At 42.9% G+C, this 20,983-nt stretch overlaps 4 protein-coding genes across 4 annotated transcripts in view; 3 read left to right on the top strand and 1 right to left on the bottom strand.

Annotated features, from left to right (window-relative positions):
• The first annotated feature begins 1,548 nt into the window (after positions 1-1,548).
• LOC126558883 (N-acylneuraminate cytidylyltransferase) lies at positions 1,549-2,399 on the top strand. The gene is made up of 2 exons (XM_050214963.1): positions 1,549-1,622; positions 1,709-2,399. The coding sequence occupies exons 1-2, from the start codon at positions 1,549-1,551 to the stop codon at positions 2,397-2,399; spliced, it is 765 nt and encodes a 254-aa protein (XP_050070920.1).
• Positions 2,400-4,150: 1,751 nt separating this feature from the next.
• LOC126558929 (arylalkylamine N-acetyltransferase-like 2) lies at positions 4,151-5,041 on the bottom strand. Its single transcript, XM_050215018.1, has 3 exons — positions 4,854-5,041; positions 4,611-4,771; positions 4,151-4,532 (listed from the first exon to the last, which is right to left on the bottom strand). The coding sequence occupies exons 1-3, from the start codon at positions 5,038-5,040 to the stop codon at positions 4,164-4,166; spliced, it is 717 nt and encodes a 238-aa protein (XP_050070975.1). The 5' UTR covers position 5,041; the 3' UTR covers positions 4,151-4,163.
• Positions 5,042-6,953: 1,912 nt separating this feature from the next.
• On the top strand, positions 6,954-7,894 carry LOC126558906 (uncharacterized). The gene is made up of 3 exons (XM_050214991.1): positions 6,954-7,369; positions 7,441-7,718; positions 7,779-7,894. Exons 1-3 carry the CDS (start codon positions 7,010-7,012, stop codon positions 7,867-7,869), a joined length of 729 nt encoding a protein of 242 aa, XP_050070948.1. The 5' UTR covers positions 6,954-7,009; the 3' UTR covers positions 7,870-7,894.
• Positions 7,804-20,983, top strand: part of LOC126558919 (GILT-like protein 1) — a 149,413-nt gene continuing 136,233 nt past the window's right edge. The window contains exon 1 of the mRNA XM_050215009.1: positions 7,804-7,809. The gene's annotated coding sequence lies outside the window, so the exon portion shown is untranslated. The remainder of the gene's footprint in view (positions 7,810-20,983) is intronic.

Here is a 20,983-nt window from a genome sequence, read left to right as displayed (position 1 = left end):
ATCTACTTACTGGCATTAGAAGCGAAACAAGCATAATATCGAAGAATGGGGAAAAAGAAACCTATCTTACTTTCATAATAAAACATACCAAAACAACAACAGCTGTTGGATTTACGACGGGTTAGCAGTGGTGAGCAGATAGCTTTTAGAGGAATACAATACTTCAGCAAACAGTTAATGAAAAACAATCATCCGATCGTAAAAAAGCACAATTTAAAAGAACGAACTGAAATATTTGATGACGACAGCGCCTAACATAAAAATAGCAGCAAAATAACCAAATCTGGAAGATAAGATCACATTGACTTACTGGAGAGCTCCTTGTTCACGAGTTTGTTCTAAGTACACACCCCCGCAAGCAAAAAGATTTCCCATTTATTGCGTTGTTCTTCTTTTTATTCCTAAAAGAGAGTATAAAGATTTCAAAATAGGACGTAGAGCGTAGGGTTTCAGCATCCATTTCTATCTTGTCATATTTGTTACTGTGTTTTACTTTAAGTTTGTAGAATGTCGAATGGCGTCCTATTCAGCGGGACGTCAACCACGATAGTCCTATACACTTGATAATCTTAGAAGCTAGGCGATTGTTTTATACCAAAATTAAATATTATATTTCAGAACAGGCAGCTCTGCTAGTTGTTTATGTTCGCTTGCTCTCTCCCTCTATCTCTATCTTGTTTAAAGTAAAAGTGTTCTGTAGATATATTTTTATAAAGCGTTTGTTCGAAACCATCGATTTTTATGAATGATTTAAGGTACGTAGTAAGTTAAGCAAAACAATTTCTCGCGTGTGTTCGTGAACGGGCGTGTGTGTGTGTGTGAATCGATGAAACATGTTTTGTTAACCCAAAAAGTCCAGTACAAACAAAGGGGTAAATAACTACAAATCTTTCTCTCTTTACACTCATCGTGTTAAGATGAGTTGAACCACCATCTCTCTATGGCCTTTCGTGTAACGTACCGTAGAGTGCAAAACAAACATGATGTTGTTCATCCGGCAAAACCGACAAAAAAAGGTCGTAGAAAGAGAAACTCATATGCGTCCATGTGGCAACGAGACATGAACGAAACCATACACTATTTTTTGCAACAAGCATGTTACAATTAGCAAAACAAATAAACAAACAAACAAACACACACAGAGGCAGATGTAAGCAAAGAAATAAAGAGCGAACGAACAAATACACTGAGATAAAAAAGTATATATATATATATATTCTATATTGAGAGAGAAATTTAAGTAACAGAAGCATACACAAACCAATTAATAATTTATTATGAGGACACTAAAACTATAGATGCTAACGAGACCGGAAAACGAAAACGGAAAAAATGACATTAACCTGACGCATTATAATGCTAAATAAAAGGAGAAAAATTATACAAAGTTGGGTGTATGATTGTAAATTATTGAGTGCGGTTGCCCCAGTGTGCGTTTCGCGCTACCGTGATCCGATTGAAATGTCTGTCTTGTTTAGGGATCTGCTGTGCAGTAGTGTCAGCCCCAACAATCAGTATTAATCTACACCAATTTGAATCGGATCAGCGATGAAGTGCATACTGGGAATAGCAGCTGTATTACTGATTAAATTTGATTCTTGTATCACAGACGACGATGACTCGTAAGTGAATAGTCACAACTTACTTAAAATTACATAAAGTTTACTAACATTTAATGCGATTCTTTCTAAAATTTCTGCATTTGCAGTGAAATTCCCATTGCCGCACTCGTGCTCGCGCGCGGAGGATCCAAAGGCATACCGCTGAAAAATATCGTTGAAATTCAACCCAATCAAACCCTGTTGGCACGCACCTTACACACAATTCAACGGTCCGGTGTATTTAGTTCAATTTGGGTATCGACCGACCACGAGCAGATTGCTGCTGAAGCTACTCGCCACGGTGCCACAGTGTTTGCCCGCTCGGCAACGCACGCACAGGACCATTCGAGCTCGTTGGAAGCGACACACGAGTTCCTACTCGCCCATCCGGAGATACACCATTTCGCCTTGATTCAATGCACTTCACCGTTTCTACGGGCTGACTATTTGAGGCAGGCTGCCGCCCAGGTTCGTACGTTTTCAGACCCTTCGATGGAAGTGTCTTCGTGTACCTTTAGTGTAGTGAGAAGTTACAAGTTGCGCTGGCGAAAGGATGCGGTTAGTGGACATTTGCAAGCGATCAATTTTGATCCGATGGCACGCCCGAGACGGCAGGATTGGGAGGGTGAGTTAGTAGAAACGGGCATGTTTTACTTTTCCGAACGGCAGCTTGTAATGGATGTGGGGAGTTTTCAAAGCGAATGGTGCACTGTGGTGGAAGTGGACGAACTGGATGCCCTAGAGATTGACAATATGCGGGATCTGACGCTAGCTCGTGTTTTGGTTGGTATTAAATAGAAATCGCCACCACAACACTAATCGTTCTCTTTAAATTAAGGATCTTTTGACTGTGGTACGCAGAGGATGTATAGATTATTTGAATACAAAACATATTTGTTTCCTCGTGTTCTCCAATCAAAACCAATTGATAAATCGGTTACATCAAGTTTAATGTTCGAGTCCTTTTCAATATATTTTTAAAATTACAACACAAAATTTAAGGGCCAACCGCCTATTATTTGGGTTCAAAAAATTATATTTCTTAAACAAATACAACCGCATTTGAACAGTGTATCACTCTTAGGCCTTTATGATCTGCTGCATGTATTTTGGCATATCTTAAATAGGTTTTTTTTATCTAGTACCATCTAAAGTGATTGACGTGCCGTCATACTCAATGATAATTAAAATCCATCTAACTTTTATCAGACGTGCTCCAGAGCTACACACAAATTTTCATTCTTAACGCTAGTTTTGTCCCCAGAGATTCGTTAATGATTAGCACTTTGAATTTAGAATTTAGACTTTAGAATTAGGATTCTACAAGAGCACATAAAGAATAAAACATAAAATATGTTGTTAGCTTGATTATTCAATCTATCAAATGGGCTTGATTTTTACTCAACATATATGAGAGAATTTAAGAAAATACATAAATATTGGACTCTTTTTTTGTGTTTAAATCTTTTTAAATGTTGCCTGTGTTTATATGCTGAGAATTTAAAAGCAAAAGAGTATTATATGATCCAGAAACTAACATGTAAAGAACACATGTGCTTAATTTTTGTAATTTTGTTGTTGTATATATTTCTAGAATCAATCGTGCGCGACGCCGATCAAATCCCATGCAGATCGTTGCCTCGTAGTGAGAACTGACTATCCAACTACGTGGTACCAATAAGTCTAGCCATTCGATGGTCGACGTGAACTATTCAGTCGTAAAGCCAAAAAGAATAAGAAGAAGAACTAGAATCACGTACCGCACTCAAGTCACTTATAGAAAAAATTCTCACCAATTTTCGCCACATCAGATTTGAATGCTAATTTTATTTTTAAAATACTATATGGAGTTACGTAACAGGTAGTTTACAAGTAAAAATCAGCAAGTTTATCGAGTTTTTTGTGTCAGTGGTATTAAGAGAAGTATTTATACTAAGATACAGTTATAGTTGAGGGAGATCGTTCAAATCAATGATCCATCGAACTGTCCGTACGATAATTTAGCCTTCCATTGAAATGGTTTTGAATCATGTGATTGTTTCAGATAAGACCAATAGCATATCACTCGGAAAACTTGTTAATTTTAGCTACGCTGAATTAACGCTTATATATCTGCGGAATTTTTTAGTTTGAAAATAGTCAGTATTCACCAGTTGCCTTCATTAAATGTGTTGAAGATGCTAAACGTGACTGTTTCCAATCCGAAACATCGTATGCCACCGATGAGGAATAGAACGAGTTTGTATACCTCGCACATCACCTAGATGATATGGCGGTGGGGGTTTCTCACCAACCATTACTAAGCTTGTCAGGCCTAAGTACTGAATTGATTGCATTAGATAATTGCTGTTTGTGCGTTACATTGTTGAATAGTTCGTGAGGTGTGTGTGCATTTAGAAGTTTCTAAGACACGTGTACACCTGTGCATGTGTTTGCTTGGTTACATGTGTCTGCAAATGATCAGCAAGTCAAGCTTGCAGTATGATAGACCTAGAACCTGGAGAAATAATAGTCTGTAAAGAACGTCGATAACAAGCAACGTATATCATACTCTCAACGGTTTTATTCTACCCGCTTTGACATACACTTTACATACTTGGTAGTAATATTTGGAAAAACGAAACGTTCGTCTACCTTGGTCATATCATCGTACGACACGACGTACGTTTCCTCGTAGCCGGCTTTCGCTGCTGCAACTTGTGATCCGATTGCTGTAAAGCAGGTCGATGTCAGCGGTAAACCAACGGCCTTGCAAAGGGGAATTCTGGCGCGCAGAATTTCCGTAGCAATGCCTCGTCCCCGGTAATTAGGTGCCACCGAAAGTCCCATTGCTCCGAGATACTTATCGACGCCGTATCGCTCATAAATGTTTGCCTGTTTCATCGTATAATCGACCAAATCGTAAATGCATCTCCATATTTTGCCCTTGCACTGCGCAGAAAGGAAATGAACACACGGAGATTAAGGATAGGCGTAGATATTGCCGGCTGTTGCAAATGTTGCTCATACTTGATACTCTTCCTTATCGCTTTGCTGTGAAACGTACAGCATGTTCATGCCCACGATTTCATCGCTTCCCTGCTTGAAGCACACGAGCACTAGACGAAGTTTAACGAATTCTCGCCACAAATCCGCAATCTCATCTACACTTTGCTGTTCACCTGCGATATCTACGAAAGGAAGGATTAATGTTGTAATCAATCAAATCAACTCGTACGAATGCACCGTTCTAGATAATCCTACAGAGCTTACTTTGGGCACGACACGTTGGTTCATCGTAGACAAAATATTCCATCATGTGTGCGATCGCTTCCTCGAAACGATCTTCCGGCAGATCCTGCACGCGATACGTAACCAGTTGATCACTTTCCGTATCCTTGGCTTGGAACGTATGCCAAACCGATGGGTACGGTACGTTGTCGGGCCGTTTCCAGCTCATCGTGTATCGTGTAAGTTTGTGCCGAGTTCGTCGCTGTGTTCTCGTCGAAGATTCTCACTTCGTTCGTTTGTAAAACTTCAGACTAATGTGCGCTTCTCACCGCGCGAACGAACAGACTGAACTGTTAAGCAGGTTGATTGTTTGACTGTGGGAGATCACCCTTAGGCGCTCCCTCAGAATGCCGATCTACAACTGCGACTGAATTCTCGCAAAAAAAACTCTAACTTCGTTGCGTGTAAGTGTAATATGCGCCCATAGTGTAGTCGTTGTGTGAAGAGCTGACCGTGGCGGCTCCCGTCGAGATAACACATCATGGCTACTGGTTGATAAGGTGACCTTCGTGTTTTGCTCTAATAATGTGTGAATGGAGAGTGATATTTTCGTCCAAGTTGTCACCACCGCCCCCGACAGTGTTATCCGCCTTCAAACGGTCCATTCAAAATCTTTTCTTCGGAAGAAAGCGTACGAGACCCCTCTCTCCCTGGGGGGTTTGTGGCCCACACAATAAACAAGATTCGTCCGGCTAAATTGGCAACACCCCAGCTGTTTTTGGAGAGGGGAGAGAAACTCAGCGTTCGTACTAATGGGAGATAACGATGATAGTACAAGAGAAACACACGAATTCCCTTATGGGCACCAATCATCACACTGTGTAATGTTTGCCCGGGAACCACTGATAAGGGTGAAAGAGGAAGCGAATCGATTTGTTGTTGATTAGTCGCCTAGAAGATCTACATATTAGTGTGTGTGACAAGAGTAAGTCTTTTGAACTAGTGCTTGAGTGCATGCGGTAATGTGTTAAGTCACTGTGTCAACGTATTACGTAGCTTGTAAACATTAGTTAGCTAGTTAGTTTGTGTATGTGGAGGGGGGGGGGGCGGTTTATTTAGCAGTCGAATCAAAGGTAAGACTATTTGCTTTAGTAGTAACGGTAATGTCACCTGTTACTAACAAGAAGGGATCGGCATACAATCCCATCTGGCCTTTCTTCCTGCACGTAGTTAAGCCAAGGAAGGTAGAAATGGTAGACTAACAAGGTTTGAAGTAGTTACTCTTGAATTAAGCTGAAAATGCTATTAATAATATTGCATTAAGTCTCGTTTTTGTAAAATTATCTTCTAATTATTATTTTGAAAATTTTCGTAAGGATTTATGCTTTCAATGGCAATGAAAAGTAAAAAAAATATAGATCATTAAGCAATTTTTTTTAACGGCGATTGGAGGCGGTAGGATAGAGTATGCAATCCTGCTCGGATCGCCTTGCCGTACGCTGGACTGACTATCAAGCTGCAGGGAAACCGAAGTCAAGGAATGGCTAGTAATGGGGCGTATCGGAACCTCTTGAGTTCTGTTCCATACGTCTAAAGTTCGACCCTTTCTCTTGATTTTAGTTCTCAGAGGCGATCTTCCTCAGAGGCTTTTCAGAGGTCACCAGAGGCGGAACTTCCTCTGGCAAACACTGGCGCAACTGATGGCATAGCACACCGACTGCATCCTCGAGAGACATCTCCGCTACAGGTGTAATACCCAGTTTCCCCAATATCCACGGGATATTTGATTTGCTGAGGGAGTTAAACATTTATTGAATAATTCCTATATGTTATAATTAAAAAGATACACCTCGCACTAAGCGATAAAACGATGCTATCCCACAACACTCTAGTTTGCGTCTGTTTGAAAATGTTCGCTGGGCAGTATGCTAGCACCATCCGGAAGAAGCTGGTGCTAACGGATCAACTTTACGCGCTTGCGCGGTTTTTGTTGTCAGTGCGCAAACACATGGTGTCCCCTATCGCACCGCACAGCTCACCGTAAGGGTTGTGTGTGTGTGTGTTGTTATCATCGTAATTCATACGGCAAACGTCTCGGCAAGAGTTGAAGTAGAAAAGAATCATTACCACGGTTAGATGTAGTACAGTGTACGAAGAGATTTCCAACGTAAAACAGTGATTCTTGTTTCGACCGCATCATGCCTTGGGAACGACCGGAAAACGTGCCATATCCGAACGTTTGGTGGACTTTTGATGCTCCTGATCCGGACCGTGAGGATGGTGCGTTGGTTACGTACCGGGTGGAAGATTTGACGGAAGATCGTTTCGAAGATGCCATCAAGCTGTACACCGAGCATTTTCTTGATGACGAACCGCTATGTTCGTATGGACGTGTGCGGCACTATAAACTGTCGTACGAAGAGATTGTCAAATTCTGGATGCACGTTTTTAGCGAGAAGATGACTATAGTATGCTACAAGGAAGGTTCCAAAGAGCTAGTGGGAGCGAACCTGCTGGCAGTGAAGTGTGTCAATGATAAAATAGATATATCTAACTTGGTATGTATGAGTTTTCAATTTCGTCATATTAGATCGACTGCTTATTTGTATTAAAAAAATATATTTTGCAGATCAAATCCGAAAGTATGCAAAAATTAGTGGCAGTAAATGAATACATGACCGACACTATAAATCTATTTGAGCGGTACGGTGTCGATAAGTATTTAACGGCCTACGGTCTGAGCGTGAATAATCGTTACCGAGGACGAGGGATCGCCACTGAGATACTTAAAGCCCGTAGACCGATTTGCCGTGCGTTCGGCATACGGCTGACGAGTACTAATTTCACCGCCATAGGTTCTCAGATACCTGCAGCGAAGATTGGCTTTCAAACGGATTTGGAAATGATGTGAGATTTATGTCACGATTAACCAAACGCTATAGTTAAATAATTATTTCACTCTTCTAGGTACGGTGAATTTGTAAAAGTCAACCCCACGTACACATTTGAAGGAATTAAGAGCAAAAGCATAAAGTTGATGAGCTTGCCGATAGAATGAGAATCATGCTCATCATACAGTGTGGAAAAATTATAGAGCAACTTTGTTTAATGTAGATATATAGAAAAAAATGGAATAAAAATATACCAATGATTAATAAGTGCCTCTTTACGTACCAGTACTGTTGCGATGGCTATATTGCGATAACGAGACGTTATCTAGATGATATAGCACGTTTGATATGCTCACATTAAGTGACTGTTGGGCACTGAAGGGGTTTGGGTGACAACAGTCCCGCACCACCACTGTGAGCATTTTCGGGCCTGGCGTAATCTTGTGATCATTTAACTAATCCGTTTTTGATGCCGTTTCATTGTGAATCATATCATCATGCCTGTTTCTAAATGCATGTTGTTGCTGCGAAACTCGACGTTGTAATGTTGTGCAAGATATGCAAAACTGACAACTTATGGCACTTTCGTTGACTTTGTCGCTGAGGTCGTGGCTTAATCGTACGTTTTAGGGTCATTGGTCGGATATGAAAAGGAACGGTGGACCCTCGAAATTTAAAAGCGGTATCAAAGAACGGTTATTTTAAATATCGGAATGAATTCTGTCAGTTTTACATAAAAAGGGCTCTTGCGTAACACAACACGTGTAATACATTTATTTACATAGTATTTTGTAGTAAAATAAAAATTACCCTCGTACTTGGTTATGAAATATTCAACAGTTATACACTTTTGAATCCCGCCGACTTTTGAGGCTAGGCCGTATAACTGAATTATTGAACAGTTTTGAAGAAGCCCTGATTACTTAATCAAAAGCTACTAAGTTGTTTATTTATTTTATTGACTTGAAAAGATTTCGATTTCTTACCTGAAATGCTTTGTTGCATGTTTTTTTTTAAATTATTGCTTGCATTAGAAATTTTCAATAGTTTATCCAATAGTTTTCTAAATTGAAATATTTTGTTCTGATTCATATTACAGTCGATTGCAGCAGTTTTATGGATCATACGACAACTGATGTTACAATTATCATATTATAAAATGCAAGTGGCGTCAAGCTTTGTAATTTAAATCTTCGTATACTAAATATATCTATTCATGTTTAATTTACCGAATCGTTTGTTCACTTTTCCGTAATTTTAAATAATCTGAGATTTTCTGCCTTTGAATATAATATCATTTTCAATGTGGCCCATTCATAAAAAAAGATTGAGATATCTGTATTGGAGCATTCACAAACAAAAAGCTTGAACTACTAATTCTATCCTGTTCCAACGCACACAGCTTAATTTCGCCGCTGCGCTGCGTACAGTTTTCGAGCAGTTAGGACAAAACGCTACTCGAATCAATTCGTTCGAGCGTTCGAACGCATTTCGCTAGCTGGGTAGAGAGGTTTAAGTCAAGAAAGTCACGATACTGGTTTTCGTGTCAAGATAATCAGCTCGTGCGAAATTGAAATCTTGAAATCTAGCGCGAGCAAAACAATCATTTCAAAACGAACTGCTTGACCGGGAACACAACAAACGGGAACGGTCCGTGACGTTCATACCCAAGAGATACAAGTAGCGGGTTGTTGAAGGTGTGTAAAAAGAAAAATTGATAAAACTGGAACCGATAAAGAAATGAAGAACATGTGACTTGTTTGTGATTTTATTAAACGTGTGCCTGAAACTAAAATCCTCGTAGCGCACGATAGTTGGTGTAAATATTTGATGGTGATCGATGCCACCGTTCCAAAGTATTGTTGTAGCCATAACAAAATTGCAAAGTAACGAAAACGAATGTGTGAAAAGTGAATTGGTTGTGCAGACAAACAACAGCCAATCGTTGTTTGCGCGTTATGCAAATCATGTGTTTGCGTGTGTGTGTACACAGTAAGCTGAGTGAAGATCAGTTCAGTTAGGAATCAGTGCAGTGTAGTTACGATTTAAACACAAGCAATATGCAACGAGTGATTAGCGGAAGGAGCTGAAGTATTTCTAGCGACACCGGTGCAATGAGTCGTGTGATCTTCTGCAGACTTGTCTAACCGACTCGAAGCATGACGGCGTACACGGTCCAGTAGGTGGATTGCTTTTCCTGCAGCGCAAGGAACCCAAACTTCGTGCGGAAATAATCACATTGCGCTCGTGCGTTTGTTCCACGCTAAAGTACTCGATTGCGCAAGTGGCTTAGTTGGACGGATCGCGCTGCCGACTTACATTGGTAGCCGTGTAACACGTTGTGCTGGCGGTGGACATGGATCGTGAATTCCTAGCTAATGAGTGAAAACATACTGCTGGACATACTGTTACATTCTTATACGTTGGCAATTAGTCCCCTAGCTCGCCTCGGGGGCGATATAAATTGAAGCTTGAGCAACGTAAAAATGCATCTATTTAAATGTGTCAAAAACCTTGCCAAGTGGAACTAGATTTTACGACCGATCCCAGCGCAATCACGAGTAGTAGAAAAAAAAAATGCAAGGAATTATGTTGCTTATCGAACACTTTGAAACACATGCAAAAATTCAATCATACGCTTTTTTGCAAATATGTTGGTCTCTGGTGCGAGTGAAGACGTCCTCTCCCGATCATCGCTGGCGATCGCCGCCAATGATCGTTCGGTTTGGTTCAAAATAAATTTTAACACAGGTTCCGCTGGCCGGTTTTCAGGTTTCAGCGGGCATCATCGCGACTTCACTGAAACTGACTTTCCCGTGAGAGTAGCAGCAGCAGAAAGAAGCAAACTTTGTTAGAGAAGAACTTCTCGGTAACACGAACCCAGTTTGCCAGTCTCTACCATGCTGCTGCGACGCTCGGTCGGCCAAGCAGATACTCGCCGTAGAGCGCTGAGCTGGACACTGGGTGGTGGGGGCTGTGTGCGTCGAACCCAAGAGGGTTCAATTTGAATGAGACGTTTTTGTCTGTTGTTGTTGTGTGTCTTCTCTTCGTTCAAGTTATTTTTTCGCGTTCGAATCACCGATCCGTTACGGATATACTATACATATATGTATATACATTTCGTTGCGTTTTGAAGGTGGAAAAGAAGGCGAAGGGGTTGGAATCTTTGTGAGCAGCTCGAGTTTGGTGGTGCTTTTTTATTGTTTTTGTTTTCGTTCCGAACCGGCCCACTGTTTGTCGACACTTGTGTCCCGGAATCGTGGAAAAGGTGTGCGCACATCCGACGGTTTTCGTACCCCAGAAAACGGTTGTAAAGTCGCGGTTCAGTTCATCGGACCAATGTCAGTGCCACACAGCACACAAATTTGTGTGGTGGAATTGGTAATTGGTTTCGAAGAAATTGTGAAATTTATATTTATTTCAGTTTCCGTCTGTTATACGTTCTATTCTTTACTCTTTCACGTATTTTTGTCTGAAGTTTTTGAGCAGTTAAGTATCTTTATGCAAGGTACAGAGTATATAGCAGTTTCATCATCATAAGAACTGTATAGAACGTAGACGTAGAATGTTTGCAGTTCAAAACTTGCTAACTATTCGTATACAGTATAAGTTAATTAAGCTTAGAGTTATTTGCCAAAATTGCGTCCAGAGTTTAGTTGACATCAGAAAAATGAGAACGTAAGAAAGGAAATGCAAGGCTCAAGAAGCCATACTGGATAGAAGAATAATTGAATAGCCTTAGCCTCCTTGAAAAGCACGCAAAGGATAATTTCTAGCTCGGATCGACAACATTGAGAAGGAGAAATTGGCAACAAATACATCAAAATGGTAATTGAGCATTGGAGTGATCATATTGGTGCATGAACAAAATGTGGTTAAAAAGTTGGTGCATCCTCGTCACTCATGTGATCGCAAACGAATGTAAAGATTCCAGTAGAGGATGAATTAAAATTGCAACATTGAAGGAAGCATAAAGGATCACATTGACTGCGTTCAGAAGTTAAGCGTTTGATTATTTTTTGAGATCTACCACTAGAGCTAATCTTTCGCGAAGTTTTGTAGAACTTGGAGACTGAAATTTAGCATCCAGACATATTGTAAAGCCTTGAATTCAGTGGTTTCGAAATCGCCTATTTGAACAGCTAGCGATCACATACATTTCGTACCAAGTCTTTTGGGTCTCGTCTAAGGCCTGGCCTGGAAAAAGTAGATGATCGTCAAGAGATCGAATAGTCAGTGGCTGTGGGTATAACAAATTCAAAAAAGCGAACCTAGGAAAAACTTTCCTCATACAAAAACTCCAGACGTACAAGAAAATCGAGGTGGAGTTGTGTGACATGGTAGACCCCCAATCTTGGATTGAACCACATTGTTCTTTATCTAGTGTTACTGTACAGCTTAAAGTGTAAACTGTTTCCCAAGGTGTCTTACACAAGTGACATATCCCTTCAAGCAAGCAAATCGTCATAAAAATGGTATAATTATTAGATTTCAGCCCCTTCATGGTCGATGGTTTGTTTTGCATGCGTTTTTCCTTCGCAAAGCTCTGGCCGTTGTTGTAGACTGTGTTGTGTCGTTTGTTGATAGTTTGCTCAACGGAACACCTCGCGCACATTGTCCTCCTGTTTGATGTTGCTGTCAAGCACCACGAATAGAATGGAAACCATCCCCTATGCCCGCCCTCGTCTTGTCTTCACTGCACGTGAATCTAGGTGGTGGTGGTTTTGTGGCAAATATAATTGATCACAACATTATTCCCTTCCCTTCCTTCTTTTTTCCTGTTCCTCACTTCCGCTGTGTCCTCACAACCCAAGCTAGCGCAATGTAATACTGCTGTAGGTTCGTTTTCCAACTTTCAGTGTGACTAAATAGTCCCGTTGGTACACCGCATAAATCAATGGGTTTATGTCATGGCTGGTTTATGCTCCATCAGTAAGGTTTTTTTTGTTTGTTTGTTGTTGTTCGAGTTTCTGCTACACTAGTAGTAGGTCGATCGATCGATTCGGATCGAAAATCAATCGATCGCTGCTAGCCTGTACTGGGAGTGGAGGATACCAATCATGAAATGAAGTCATGCGAATCGGCAACGCATGGCGGCTGCATCTGATACTGTTGTGCTCGTTTGTGCTGCTCAAGCTTCAACAATTGCAACGTTCTGAGTGACTGAAAACGAGGGGAAAAATACAAACAACTAAACTCTAGGATGTGTGCGTAGGATTGATTTACAGTCGGAAAGTGCTGAGATGTTCGTCCCATGTGGTGTTTGATTGCTTGTGTGTGTATGTGTGTGTGTGTATATATTTGTGTGCCCTTTTATAATAACCGACCGTCAGTGATCTCCATTCTGTTTCATCCATTTTTATACAGTGATCGATAGTGATAGATTGACTGTCGCAAGTGTAGCGTTCTAAAAGGATTGCTCCCGAACAACGAATTGTATTCGCGCCGATTGTCATGTAATGGTGAGTATTACTGGTTCTCTAACTCTTATACCCCGGGACCTGGTCTGTGAGTCACAGATTCTTGACTTTCAATCGTTAAACTTAAAAACAAAACATTGCATAACCCGTTGATCGATGCCGATTCACGCGCACTACACCGCACCAGCAAAGGCAAACATCGATCGTTTTGAGTTTTATCGCTCCATCATCTAACGCTCCAACCAGCATTACAACGCGCGTGGGCCTCCAGTGATGTGATTGATGAATGTCCAAGAATAATCCGATCTTCCTTTTATTACCTGGCGGCTGATCGAGTTGCGGGGTACGTTCATGCAAACCATCGCAGAGCACGAACTTCACCAAGAAGGAGAGTGCCAGTTAGTGACCATTTAACACATGAAACCAGACGCTGGTGCGAAATTGGCTTCAGTCGATGCCTTTTTTTTTTGTAGCCCGAAACGAAAGATCCACAAACACCGCTTTCCCTGCTGATGTGACCTATCCTGCACCTCGGCTCTGCGGTGTGACTTAAAAGCTTTTCTGAATCCATCATACACTTTGACGCCAACGATCGTGCGCTCTGGTCTGGTCGATCAGTCGTTCCCATCCGACGATGACTACGAGGAAAAACTACAGCTGATTGAAGCATCAATCGTACACTCGCTCTCGGGACACGGTCGGTAATGGACATGGCTCCAGAGGTCGGGAGAATGGAAGACGGGACGCGCTACATACAACTTTGTTGTTCAAGTGCGCGCAGGTTTGCCTAGTGGAGGTGTCGAAACAGTGCACCCTGGCAATCTTACGATGGTTCCCATGAAACGGGAGACGGGACATCACCGTCGAGCATTAGTGCTTTTGTGTGAGCTTACGTTGTGTGTGTGTGTGTTTATGGGGGATGGCCCATTGATGTATCGTTTTGAAGTGCCACACGAAGAAGGAACGCGTTATACGTTCCCTTTCCCTTGACGGGCTTGACGGATTAAGCAATCGAGTCTCCGGGTCGGGATGTTGATGACGAACAAAGCAGTTCCGGTCGTTCCGGTGAACAAGCATAAACATATTCTTCTCTACATCCGCAAGGTTTCCTGAATTTCGAGTTTCCGATAACAACAATAGTGTGATGTGTTGTTTTTGTGTAGTCTCTTGTCGCTGTTTCGCCGCAATTTGAGATCATATTTCAGTGTACGTTTTAGGTTCGTAAGGTTTTCGTTAGTTTTTCAATCTGCAACAGTTAAAAAGAAATAGTTTTGAAAACTTTGGATTGCTGAATTTATTTAATTTTGGGTTTTATTCTACGGGTAGTAGAAATATTGGACATTGTTCTCCGATGCCTTATGCTTATGTCAATTCTGTTTGACGCTGGATGTTGGGAGTTCTTCTATGGTCTTTCGATATATCCAAAATCACGACTCAGAGATAAACATTGCGGCAAGAGCAAGAATTCAATTGCAATTCTTCAACGCGGCGTTTGGTGCTCCAAAATAAATGATATCGAATGAAAAATTATGCAAATTTATAAAAATTTGTTAAATGCATACATAAGCGCACAATTGCAATATTACAGCCTACATACACGTGTAAAGTGTTGGTCTACCGCGTTTTATATAATTACCCGCATCAACCAATAAATGCGTAAGAAAATGGCACTGAAAGCAACAAGCAAAGATGTATGGCTACTTTCTTGTGCATGTGAAAGTTCTTTACTTTGCTTGATTCCGCATTTATTACACTGACCTTCCCTGGGCGGTTTTTTGTCGACCTGACCGTGGTGTCGTCGGTTGGCCGTGTAGAAGAGATTTAGCTTGAGAAACTTTCGCACGAACGGCTACTTTCAAAACCACCAGCAACAAACTCTGACAGTCATGGTGTTCGAAGCTCATTGTTGGCGGAAGGTACGTACACCAGCCCCACAGGGAGTGAACACTTTCACTTGTTGCCACGGTGGACCATTTTTCTTTTTTGTCGCACTACGCGCTTCGTGCCTGTACGAGAATACTCTCGGGTAGATAGCCGACAGTGGATCGCGATCACGATTGCAAAGGATCAATGGTGAACAGTAGTACCGGAGGTTCCTTTCCTTACGCGGCGTTGATGTCTTTCGACTGTCGCACCGTCACAGTCGTTGCGGAATCGAATGTAAAATACACAGCGGTTTGTAAGTCTGTTTCGTTCTTTCGTATCCAGTTTTCTTTTGTTAGCTAGCGTTAGATAGGCCAAATGTTCATCCGTGTCTTCTCTCAAGAAACTACCACATGTCGGTCGGGCTGTGGGTGGTCTTCTGAGACGTGTGTCAATATGCGAGGAAGATATTGCGCATACTAATTTGAGCACACCCCACGCTTAAGCAATACTCTACCGTCCCAAGAAACCATTGTCATCACATCCTATGTATTTATGATGTTCTTTTTTTTGTGGTCACCAATTTCGTTTGAATCTCGAGCTCATTTTCGGCTTCGGATGATCACTTGTGAGAGATCCGTCAGATCCGTTTAGTCATCGACCTTATCAGTAAGCTAACGATCAAGGTGAACAAACAAACTTGAGAGTTCGGAAGAATAAACACTCACAAACAGCTGAACCAACGACGCCCTGTGTCGTACTACGGTTCGACAATATTGACCAAGTTTGTACTGATTTTGTATCAGTTGTGTTCGATCGTGGTGTGCCAGCAAACGTCAACAAGCGGGCGGTATTTGTTCAATCGCGCGCGCAATCGTCTCAGCGAAACCGTCACTGGAGGCAGCTGCAAAAATCGGTGGGAAAAAACATGGAAAATATGACCGTTCTATTGCCAACTCATCGCTGGTGCCGTTGGTCTTCCCGTTCCCTCTCTACCCGATCCAATTGAACTGATTTGTCATGCCCCAACCGTTCCCAGGAGAGATTTCCCGACTCGGTTCTTGGTGTGGCTTTATTTCCCACGGTTTGGCAATGATACAACTGCAACGCGGGTCTGCGCGCCTGTTCGGCCCAACGGCTCCTCGAGTGTAGTGGAAATATTTATTTAGGCCGACTGTAAGCAGGCCAATCGCCCGGTGTGCGCTGTTGCCTGCCAGTAAATGCCGTTGACATTGGAAAAACCGAACACCACCGGCGCAAAGGTGGCCGAATGAACCGAGAGTTTGTGCGGAGAACAGATTGAACGAGTCACTTTTGCGGCGGGATGGTGAGCGAGCGAGCGACGTTAATGCGCAGCTGGAGAGGTTGTGGATTTATGGTCGGCTTCATTTCATTTCAGGACCCGCATAAAGCTGGGTCATGGCCCCACCGACCGTTCTGAATAATCATGGAACACTTCACACGTGTGGGGGGGAGAGGGGTAGCGGTTCACACCGCTGTTGGGTGAAATTAATAAACCAATAAAGATAGATAGTGCATAAAAGCGTGTTACCGCAACGATCTTTGACGATGTCCGGTGCGTGGCGGATCCTTCGTGGTTGGAGCTTTCGAGCCGAAATGACGACGGAAAACAGTCATTTACTTCACGGCCACCATTCAGGGGCTGGCACTCCCAACCCGCTGACAGGCTACTGGCGCACAACACCGCATCGTGGCGCCGAGGTCATGCTGGTCCTGGCCCGCAGGAAGGGTTACTAAAGGTTCAGCACACATGTATGTACAAGGTAATCTGAGGGTCTGACGATTCAGACAAATTAACCGCTTTGATTTGGGCTTGCGGTTTCGTTCGAACAATGCAGTTAAATGTCCAATCCGGGATATACTATAAGTGGATAATAATAATTAAACGGTATTAAACGGTAAGCATATCAATATCGAGAGCTATAATGATTTAAAACAGTTTTTTGTTTGCTTTTTGAAACTTATTCGTTACCCAAACTACCCAGTCGTAAGATATTTCTGTACCAAAAATCTTAAAATGTATACCAAGATTATTAAAACTTGGGATGCATTTGAACTAATTTACGCCAATTTTGTGTCACTTATTAATTTTAGATACTTTTGCAGCTTTGTGACAAACCTAAGAAGATTAGAGACCTTACGAAATATCAACTGCATCTGATCGTATGTTTGATGGGTGTCGGGGTTTTCTTACTCAACCCTTTATGGATCCCATTAGTCGGCAGTGTAGTGTGGAAAGAATACCGAAAAATCTAAAAATCAACAAGAAATAAAATAAAGTGTAGACAATTCAATTAAGACACCACTGGCATTGGATCTCACTGTTACGCCCTGCCAGAAACCAGTTCCTCCTACCTTAAACTACCTACCAAAAGAGAGTTTCATACAGACAATGTTGCCATCCATTTTAAGCAATCCTGCAACCAAGCAAGTAGTGTGAATGCAATTAATTAGCTATCCTTTTACGGTTGTTTTTGGTTATACCGGTCAAACCTACAGACACAAGTTCTTCTGCGATGAACTGTCAAAAAACCACTCTGCTCTGCTGCCGATTGCATTGATTGCACGCGGAGCAAAGTGTACAAAACTCCAAAAGCCGGAATGAAAATGGGAACTGGCAATGGTAAAAACAAAACAAAACAAAACAAAAAACACACGAAAGAAACGCAAACGCGCACTCACGACTTTTCCGAGCCAGCAATTACAGGCAACCGATTTACCCTCGCCCGTCAGGAGCCGTTGCTAGTTATCAAGCGGTGTCGGTGGACTTTGGTGGTAAAACTCCGGAACTGGACAACGGGGATCCCTGCCCAATCGGTTGCAACTACCGCCCCATGTCCAACAGTGCATTGACACGCTGGTGCAAACTCCTGTGGTACGGTTTGCAGGCTTCTCCTCGGTAAAGTTTGTTTTCTTTTTTTTTTTGTGGTTTGGTTCAGCTCACAGTTACACCAACATCCCCTCACGAATAGCGTCGATGAAACAGTTTGACAATATGGAAGGCTCCACCGAAACACACGAACAGCACAGCACAGACCGCTCGCCACACTGGCTCAAAGTTTTCGCGGCGAGGCTGAGCAGTGGTGGCAGTGAAAACATCGGGTATGCATCGAAACGGGCCGGAATGATCGTTTGGAGAAAATAAAATGTAGGTCAACAACTCTCCAACGTCAACTCAAACGTCACCTGCATCCTTTCCGCGTTGCCTTTCCGGGTTATTTCGCCACCAAACTTGTGACGATCACTCGCTGCTCGTTTACCTCTTCATCGATCTCCGCGCGCGCGTGTGTGTGTAATCAGGAAACGATCTTTCTCTAGTTCTCGCGGGAATGATCCGGTTGGTGCGCTGTGCCACTATCAAGGAGGCTAACGCCATAATGTATTCAACCGTGCACATTCACCTGCACCAGTCCCTTCTTGCAAACGTAATCTTGCTTGGTGAACTATTATTGAGGACACCTTAGTCGGTGGGCGCTGGTTTAGTTTTTACTTTCATAAATTAATTTGATCGAAGGAAGAAGTCACCTAACGTAAACGTGTTGTAGGGAGAAAGAAAATTAAAACTGACAGTGACCTCCCAAACCATCCTAGAAACGAATCGTGACAGGTGTAGGCATGGTAGCCTTATCTGGCAGGACCAGTAATAGCGACGCTGGTCTTCGGCGGGATAAACGACACAGTGACACTTCGGTCTGTGAACGCTAGAATCGGCTGCGTCTACCACACCTGCCATAAACCGTGCGGCTGCCAGCTGAAAATGGGTTCTTGGCCGTCCCTTTCCGATTGACACGATTCCGCCCGACAATGCGGCGGATGAAAGGAAGCCGAAAGCGGGACTGACTATAGAAATGTTGTGCGCTTCACGACGAATCAACGGTGCTGTTCCGGCTCTCTTCACACATATATGCACCGTTGGCATAAAACAGGGCGGCGGCAAATGCAATCGATCGAAACGAGCCAACACCAACTACCTACAAGCCTGTTGTGGGGAGTGTTGCTGGTGAATTCAATTACAATTTCAAAGGAAATGATGCCGATAACGGGGTTGCTAGCTGCGCTGGCATGGCACCAACGCCAAGGAGCACGTGAGCCTGATGTCGTGACAGACGATAAACCAGACGGACGTGGAAATGGAAACAGCTGGCAAAAGGTGGTAGATCCGTGCACTTCGCTTGCAAGCATCTCACAGATTTAAGCATCGAGGCTTTTTGTTTTAATGCAGCACAGTTTGACGAATCGTATTGCTTCGTTCGTTCGTTTCATTAGCTACATGATCGCCGATGGAGCTTGCGCTAATACATTTTAAATATTTACGATGGAAAAACAAAAAACGCCTTAGCGCTAGTGGTGACCACGAGAGTGCAACCCCGGCTACACTGCCAAAACCCGTTTATCAACTATACGCGAGAATATCACAAACACGAAGAAAGTGCAAACTTAAAGGCTTAAGAAAATCGCTCTCTCTTTCGACCACACACTGATCGTCCGGAGGACAAGTTCTCGGGCCGCGCATCATCGATCCCATTCAATGGTTCGAATCGCTTTCGCGCAAAGCACCTCACAAAACTCTGATAACTTGGGAAAGATGGTGATTCGTCGTCGTTGCGGCGAAGAAAGGTCCCGGAAACAGCTGACAGCGCGACAGCGAGAACAACCACCGCACACTACTTTGTGTGTGTGTGCAGCAGTGCGTGTCAATCGTCGGCTAATCTAATCGTGACGGCGCAGAAGTTGCTACGCTCGAGCCTCTCTTTCTCTGTGGCTTTCGGGAAGGTTTGCGAAATAATTGAGCGTGCTGCGTGCGTGTGTTTGTCACACGGGTCACAACACTAGCGGGAGTGTGCGTATGGGTGGACGACACAACACCTTTTGCCGGCACCGTAGCACCCGCCGGGTCAGTCAACTTTCGCAAAGAGAGGAGAGTTGTACACTGTCACGTCAGTTTGCTGCCTGATAATGACGGTTTAAGATAACTGGTTAAAGTTTTTTCATCTTTACCGTCACACTTGGCCAAAAATTCCGTCAACATTGGAAAGAGACGCTACGCAATAATGAATGTGCGGTTTTGCTCTAAGCGGACGCTAGTTGGCGAACTTTGGCTTGGCTCGAACTCGTCAGATACCTGAATATACTGGGGCCAGTATTAGGTATTCAGGAAAATAAGAATAGCTTAATTACACGGCACATTAACTACGATCTTGCGAGAGCCCTGTGTGCGATGGCACTTGAACGGCGGCTGTTTCCGTTTCCGTGCCATAATTTTCACCCTGAAGCCGATTGTATTGGAGTGGTTGCCTTCCCACTGTACAGTTTTCGCTACATGCCCTAACTATCCTCCATCTGCAGGAAAATGTCGTTTGCAAACAAACCGGAAGATGGAAGATGTGTCGCCACCTGCCGTTAAGTTGCGACGAATGACGGGAGTTCAACATTCGGAAGACAAGCGCTAGAATAGACGAAAGTGGCAACGAACCAGGTTATCAGGTGCTTCATTCTAGCGTCGAATTCTAGCGTTCAAGCCCGACAGTAATAGGATTGAGTTAATGGTTGAAGAAAAGCCGTTAGCGAAACGAGCCGTGTGTTCTGCAAAGGCAAAGATCATGGCATTGATCGTATTGACAGCCTTCACAGAAATCGGCTCCATCAATATACAGACATCCACGGATGGTGCCGAAACATCAGTGGCCGGAGCTGCGTAAGATAGCTTTTAGTTAAATCGGATTTAAGAAGATTTTTTCTTGGGCCGTCGTGTTCCGTTTAGGCTTCCTCTAATGATATTCGCCTCTTGCCACGGTCTTGGTTTTTGATAGGGCGGGAGGTCATCAAGCGTACTGTGGTGAAGAAGACTTCCTGCGGTTTTACTGGCAGAATACCCGAGAAAACAAAACAGCATTACGACCAAGAACATACTTCTGAGAGCTTTCACATGCCGCCCATCATCGCAACAGAAGATTAAAGCGGAAAAGTTTTGTGGCAG

Source organism: Anopheles maculipalpis, chromosome 2RL, assembly GCF_943734695.1.
Source record: "Anopheles maculipalpis chromosome 2RL, idAnoMacuDA_375_x, whole genome shotgun sequence".
Lineage (NCBI taxonomy): Eukaryota > Metazoa > Arthropoda > Insecta > Diptera > Culicidae > Anopheles > Anopheles maculipalpis.
The sequence above is the reverse complement of the archived record's forward strand: the minus strand, read 5'-3'. Positions and strand labels throughout refer to the sequence as shown.

Excerpts from the sequence above, each read along its gene's own strand:
- LOC126558883 (XM_050214963.1), top strand. The coding sequence starts at position 1,549 with ATGAAGTGCATACTGGGAATAGCAGCTGTATTACTGATTAAATTTGAT. Across the intron at positions 1,623-1,708 it reads ATCACAGACGACGATGACTC|TGAAATTCCCATTGCCGCAC; the intron begins GTAAGTGAATAG and ends CTGCATTTGCAG.
- LOC126558929 (XM_050215018.1), bottom strand. The coding sequence starts at position 5,040 with ATGAGCTGGAAACGGCCCGACAACGTACCGTACCCATCGGTTTGGCAT. Across the intron at positions 4,772-4,853 it reads ACCAACGTGTCGTGCCCAAA|ATATCGCAGGTGAACAGCAA; the intron begins GTAAGCTCTGTA and ends TTCCTTTCGTAG. Across the intron at positions 4,533-4,610 it reads GCGATAAGGAAGAGTATCAA|TGCAAGGGCAAAATATGGAG; the intron begins GTATGAGCAACA and ends CTTTCTGCGCAG.
- LOC126558906 (XM_050214991.1), top strand. The coding sequence starts at position 7,010 with ATGCCTTGGGAACGACCGGAAAACGTGCCATATCCGAACGTTTGGTGG. Across the intron at positions 7,370-7,440 it reads AAATAGATATATCTAACTTG|ATCAAATCCGAAAGTATGCA; the intron begins GTATGTATGAGT and ends TATATTTTGCAG. Across the intron at positions 7,719-7,778 it reads CAAACGGATTTGGAAATGAT|GTACGGTGAATTTGTAAAAG; the intron begins GTGAGATTTATG and ends TCACTCTTCTAG.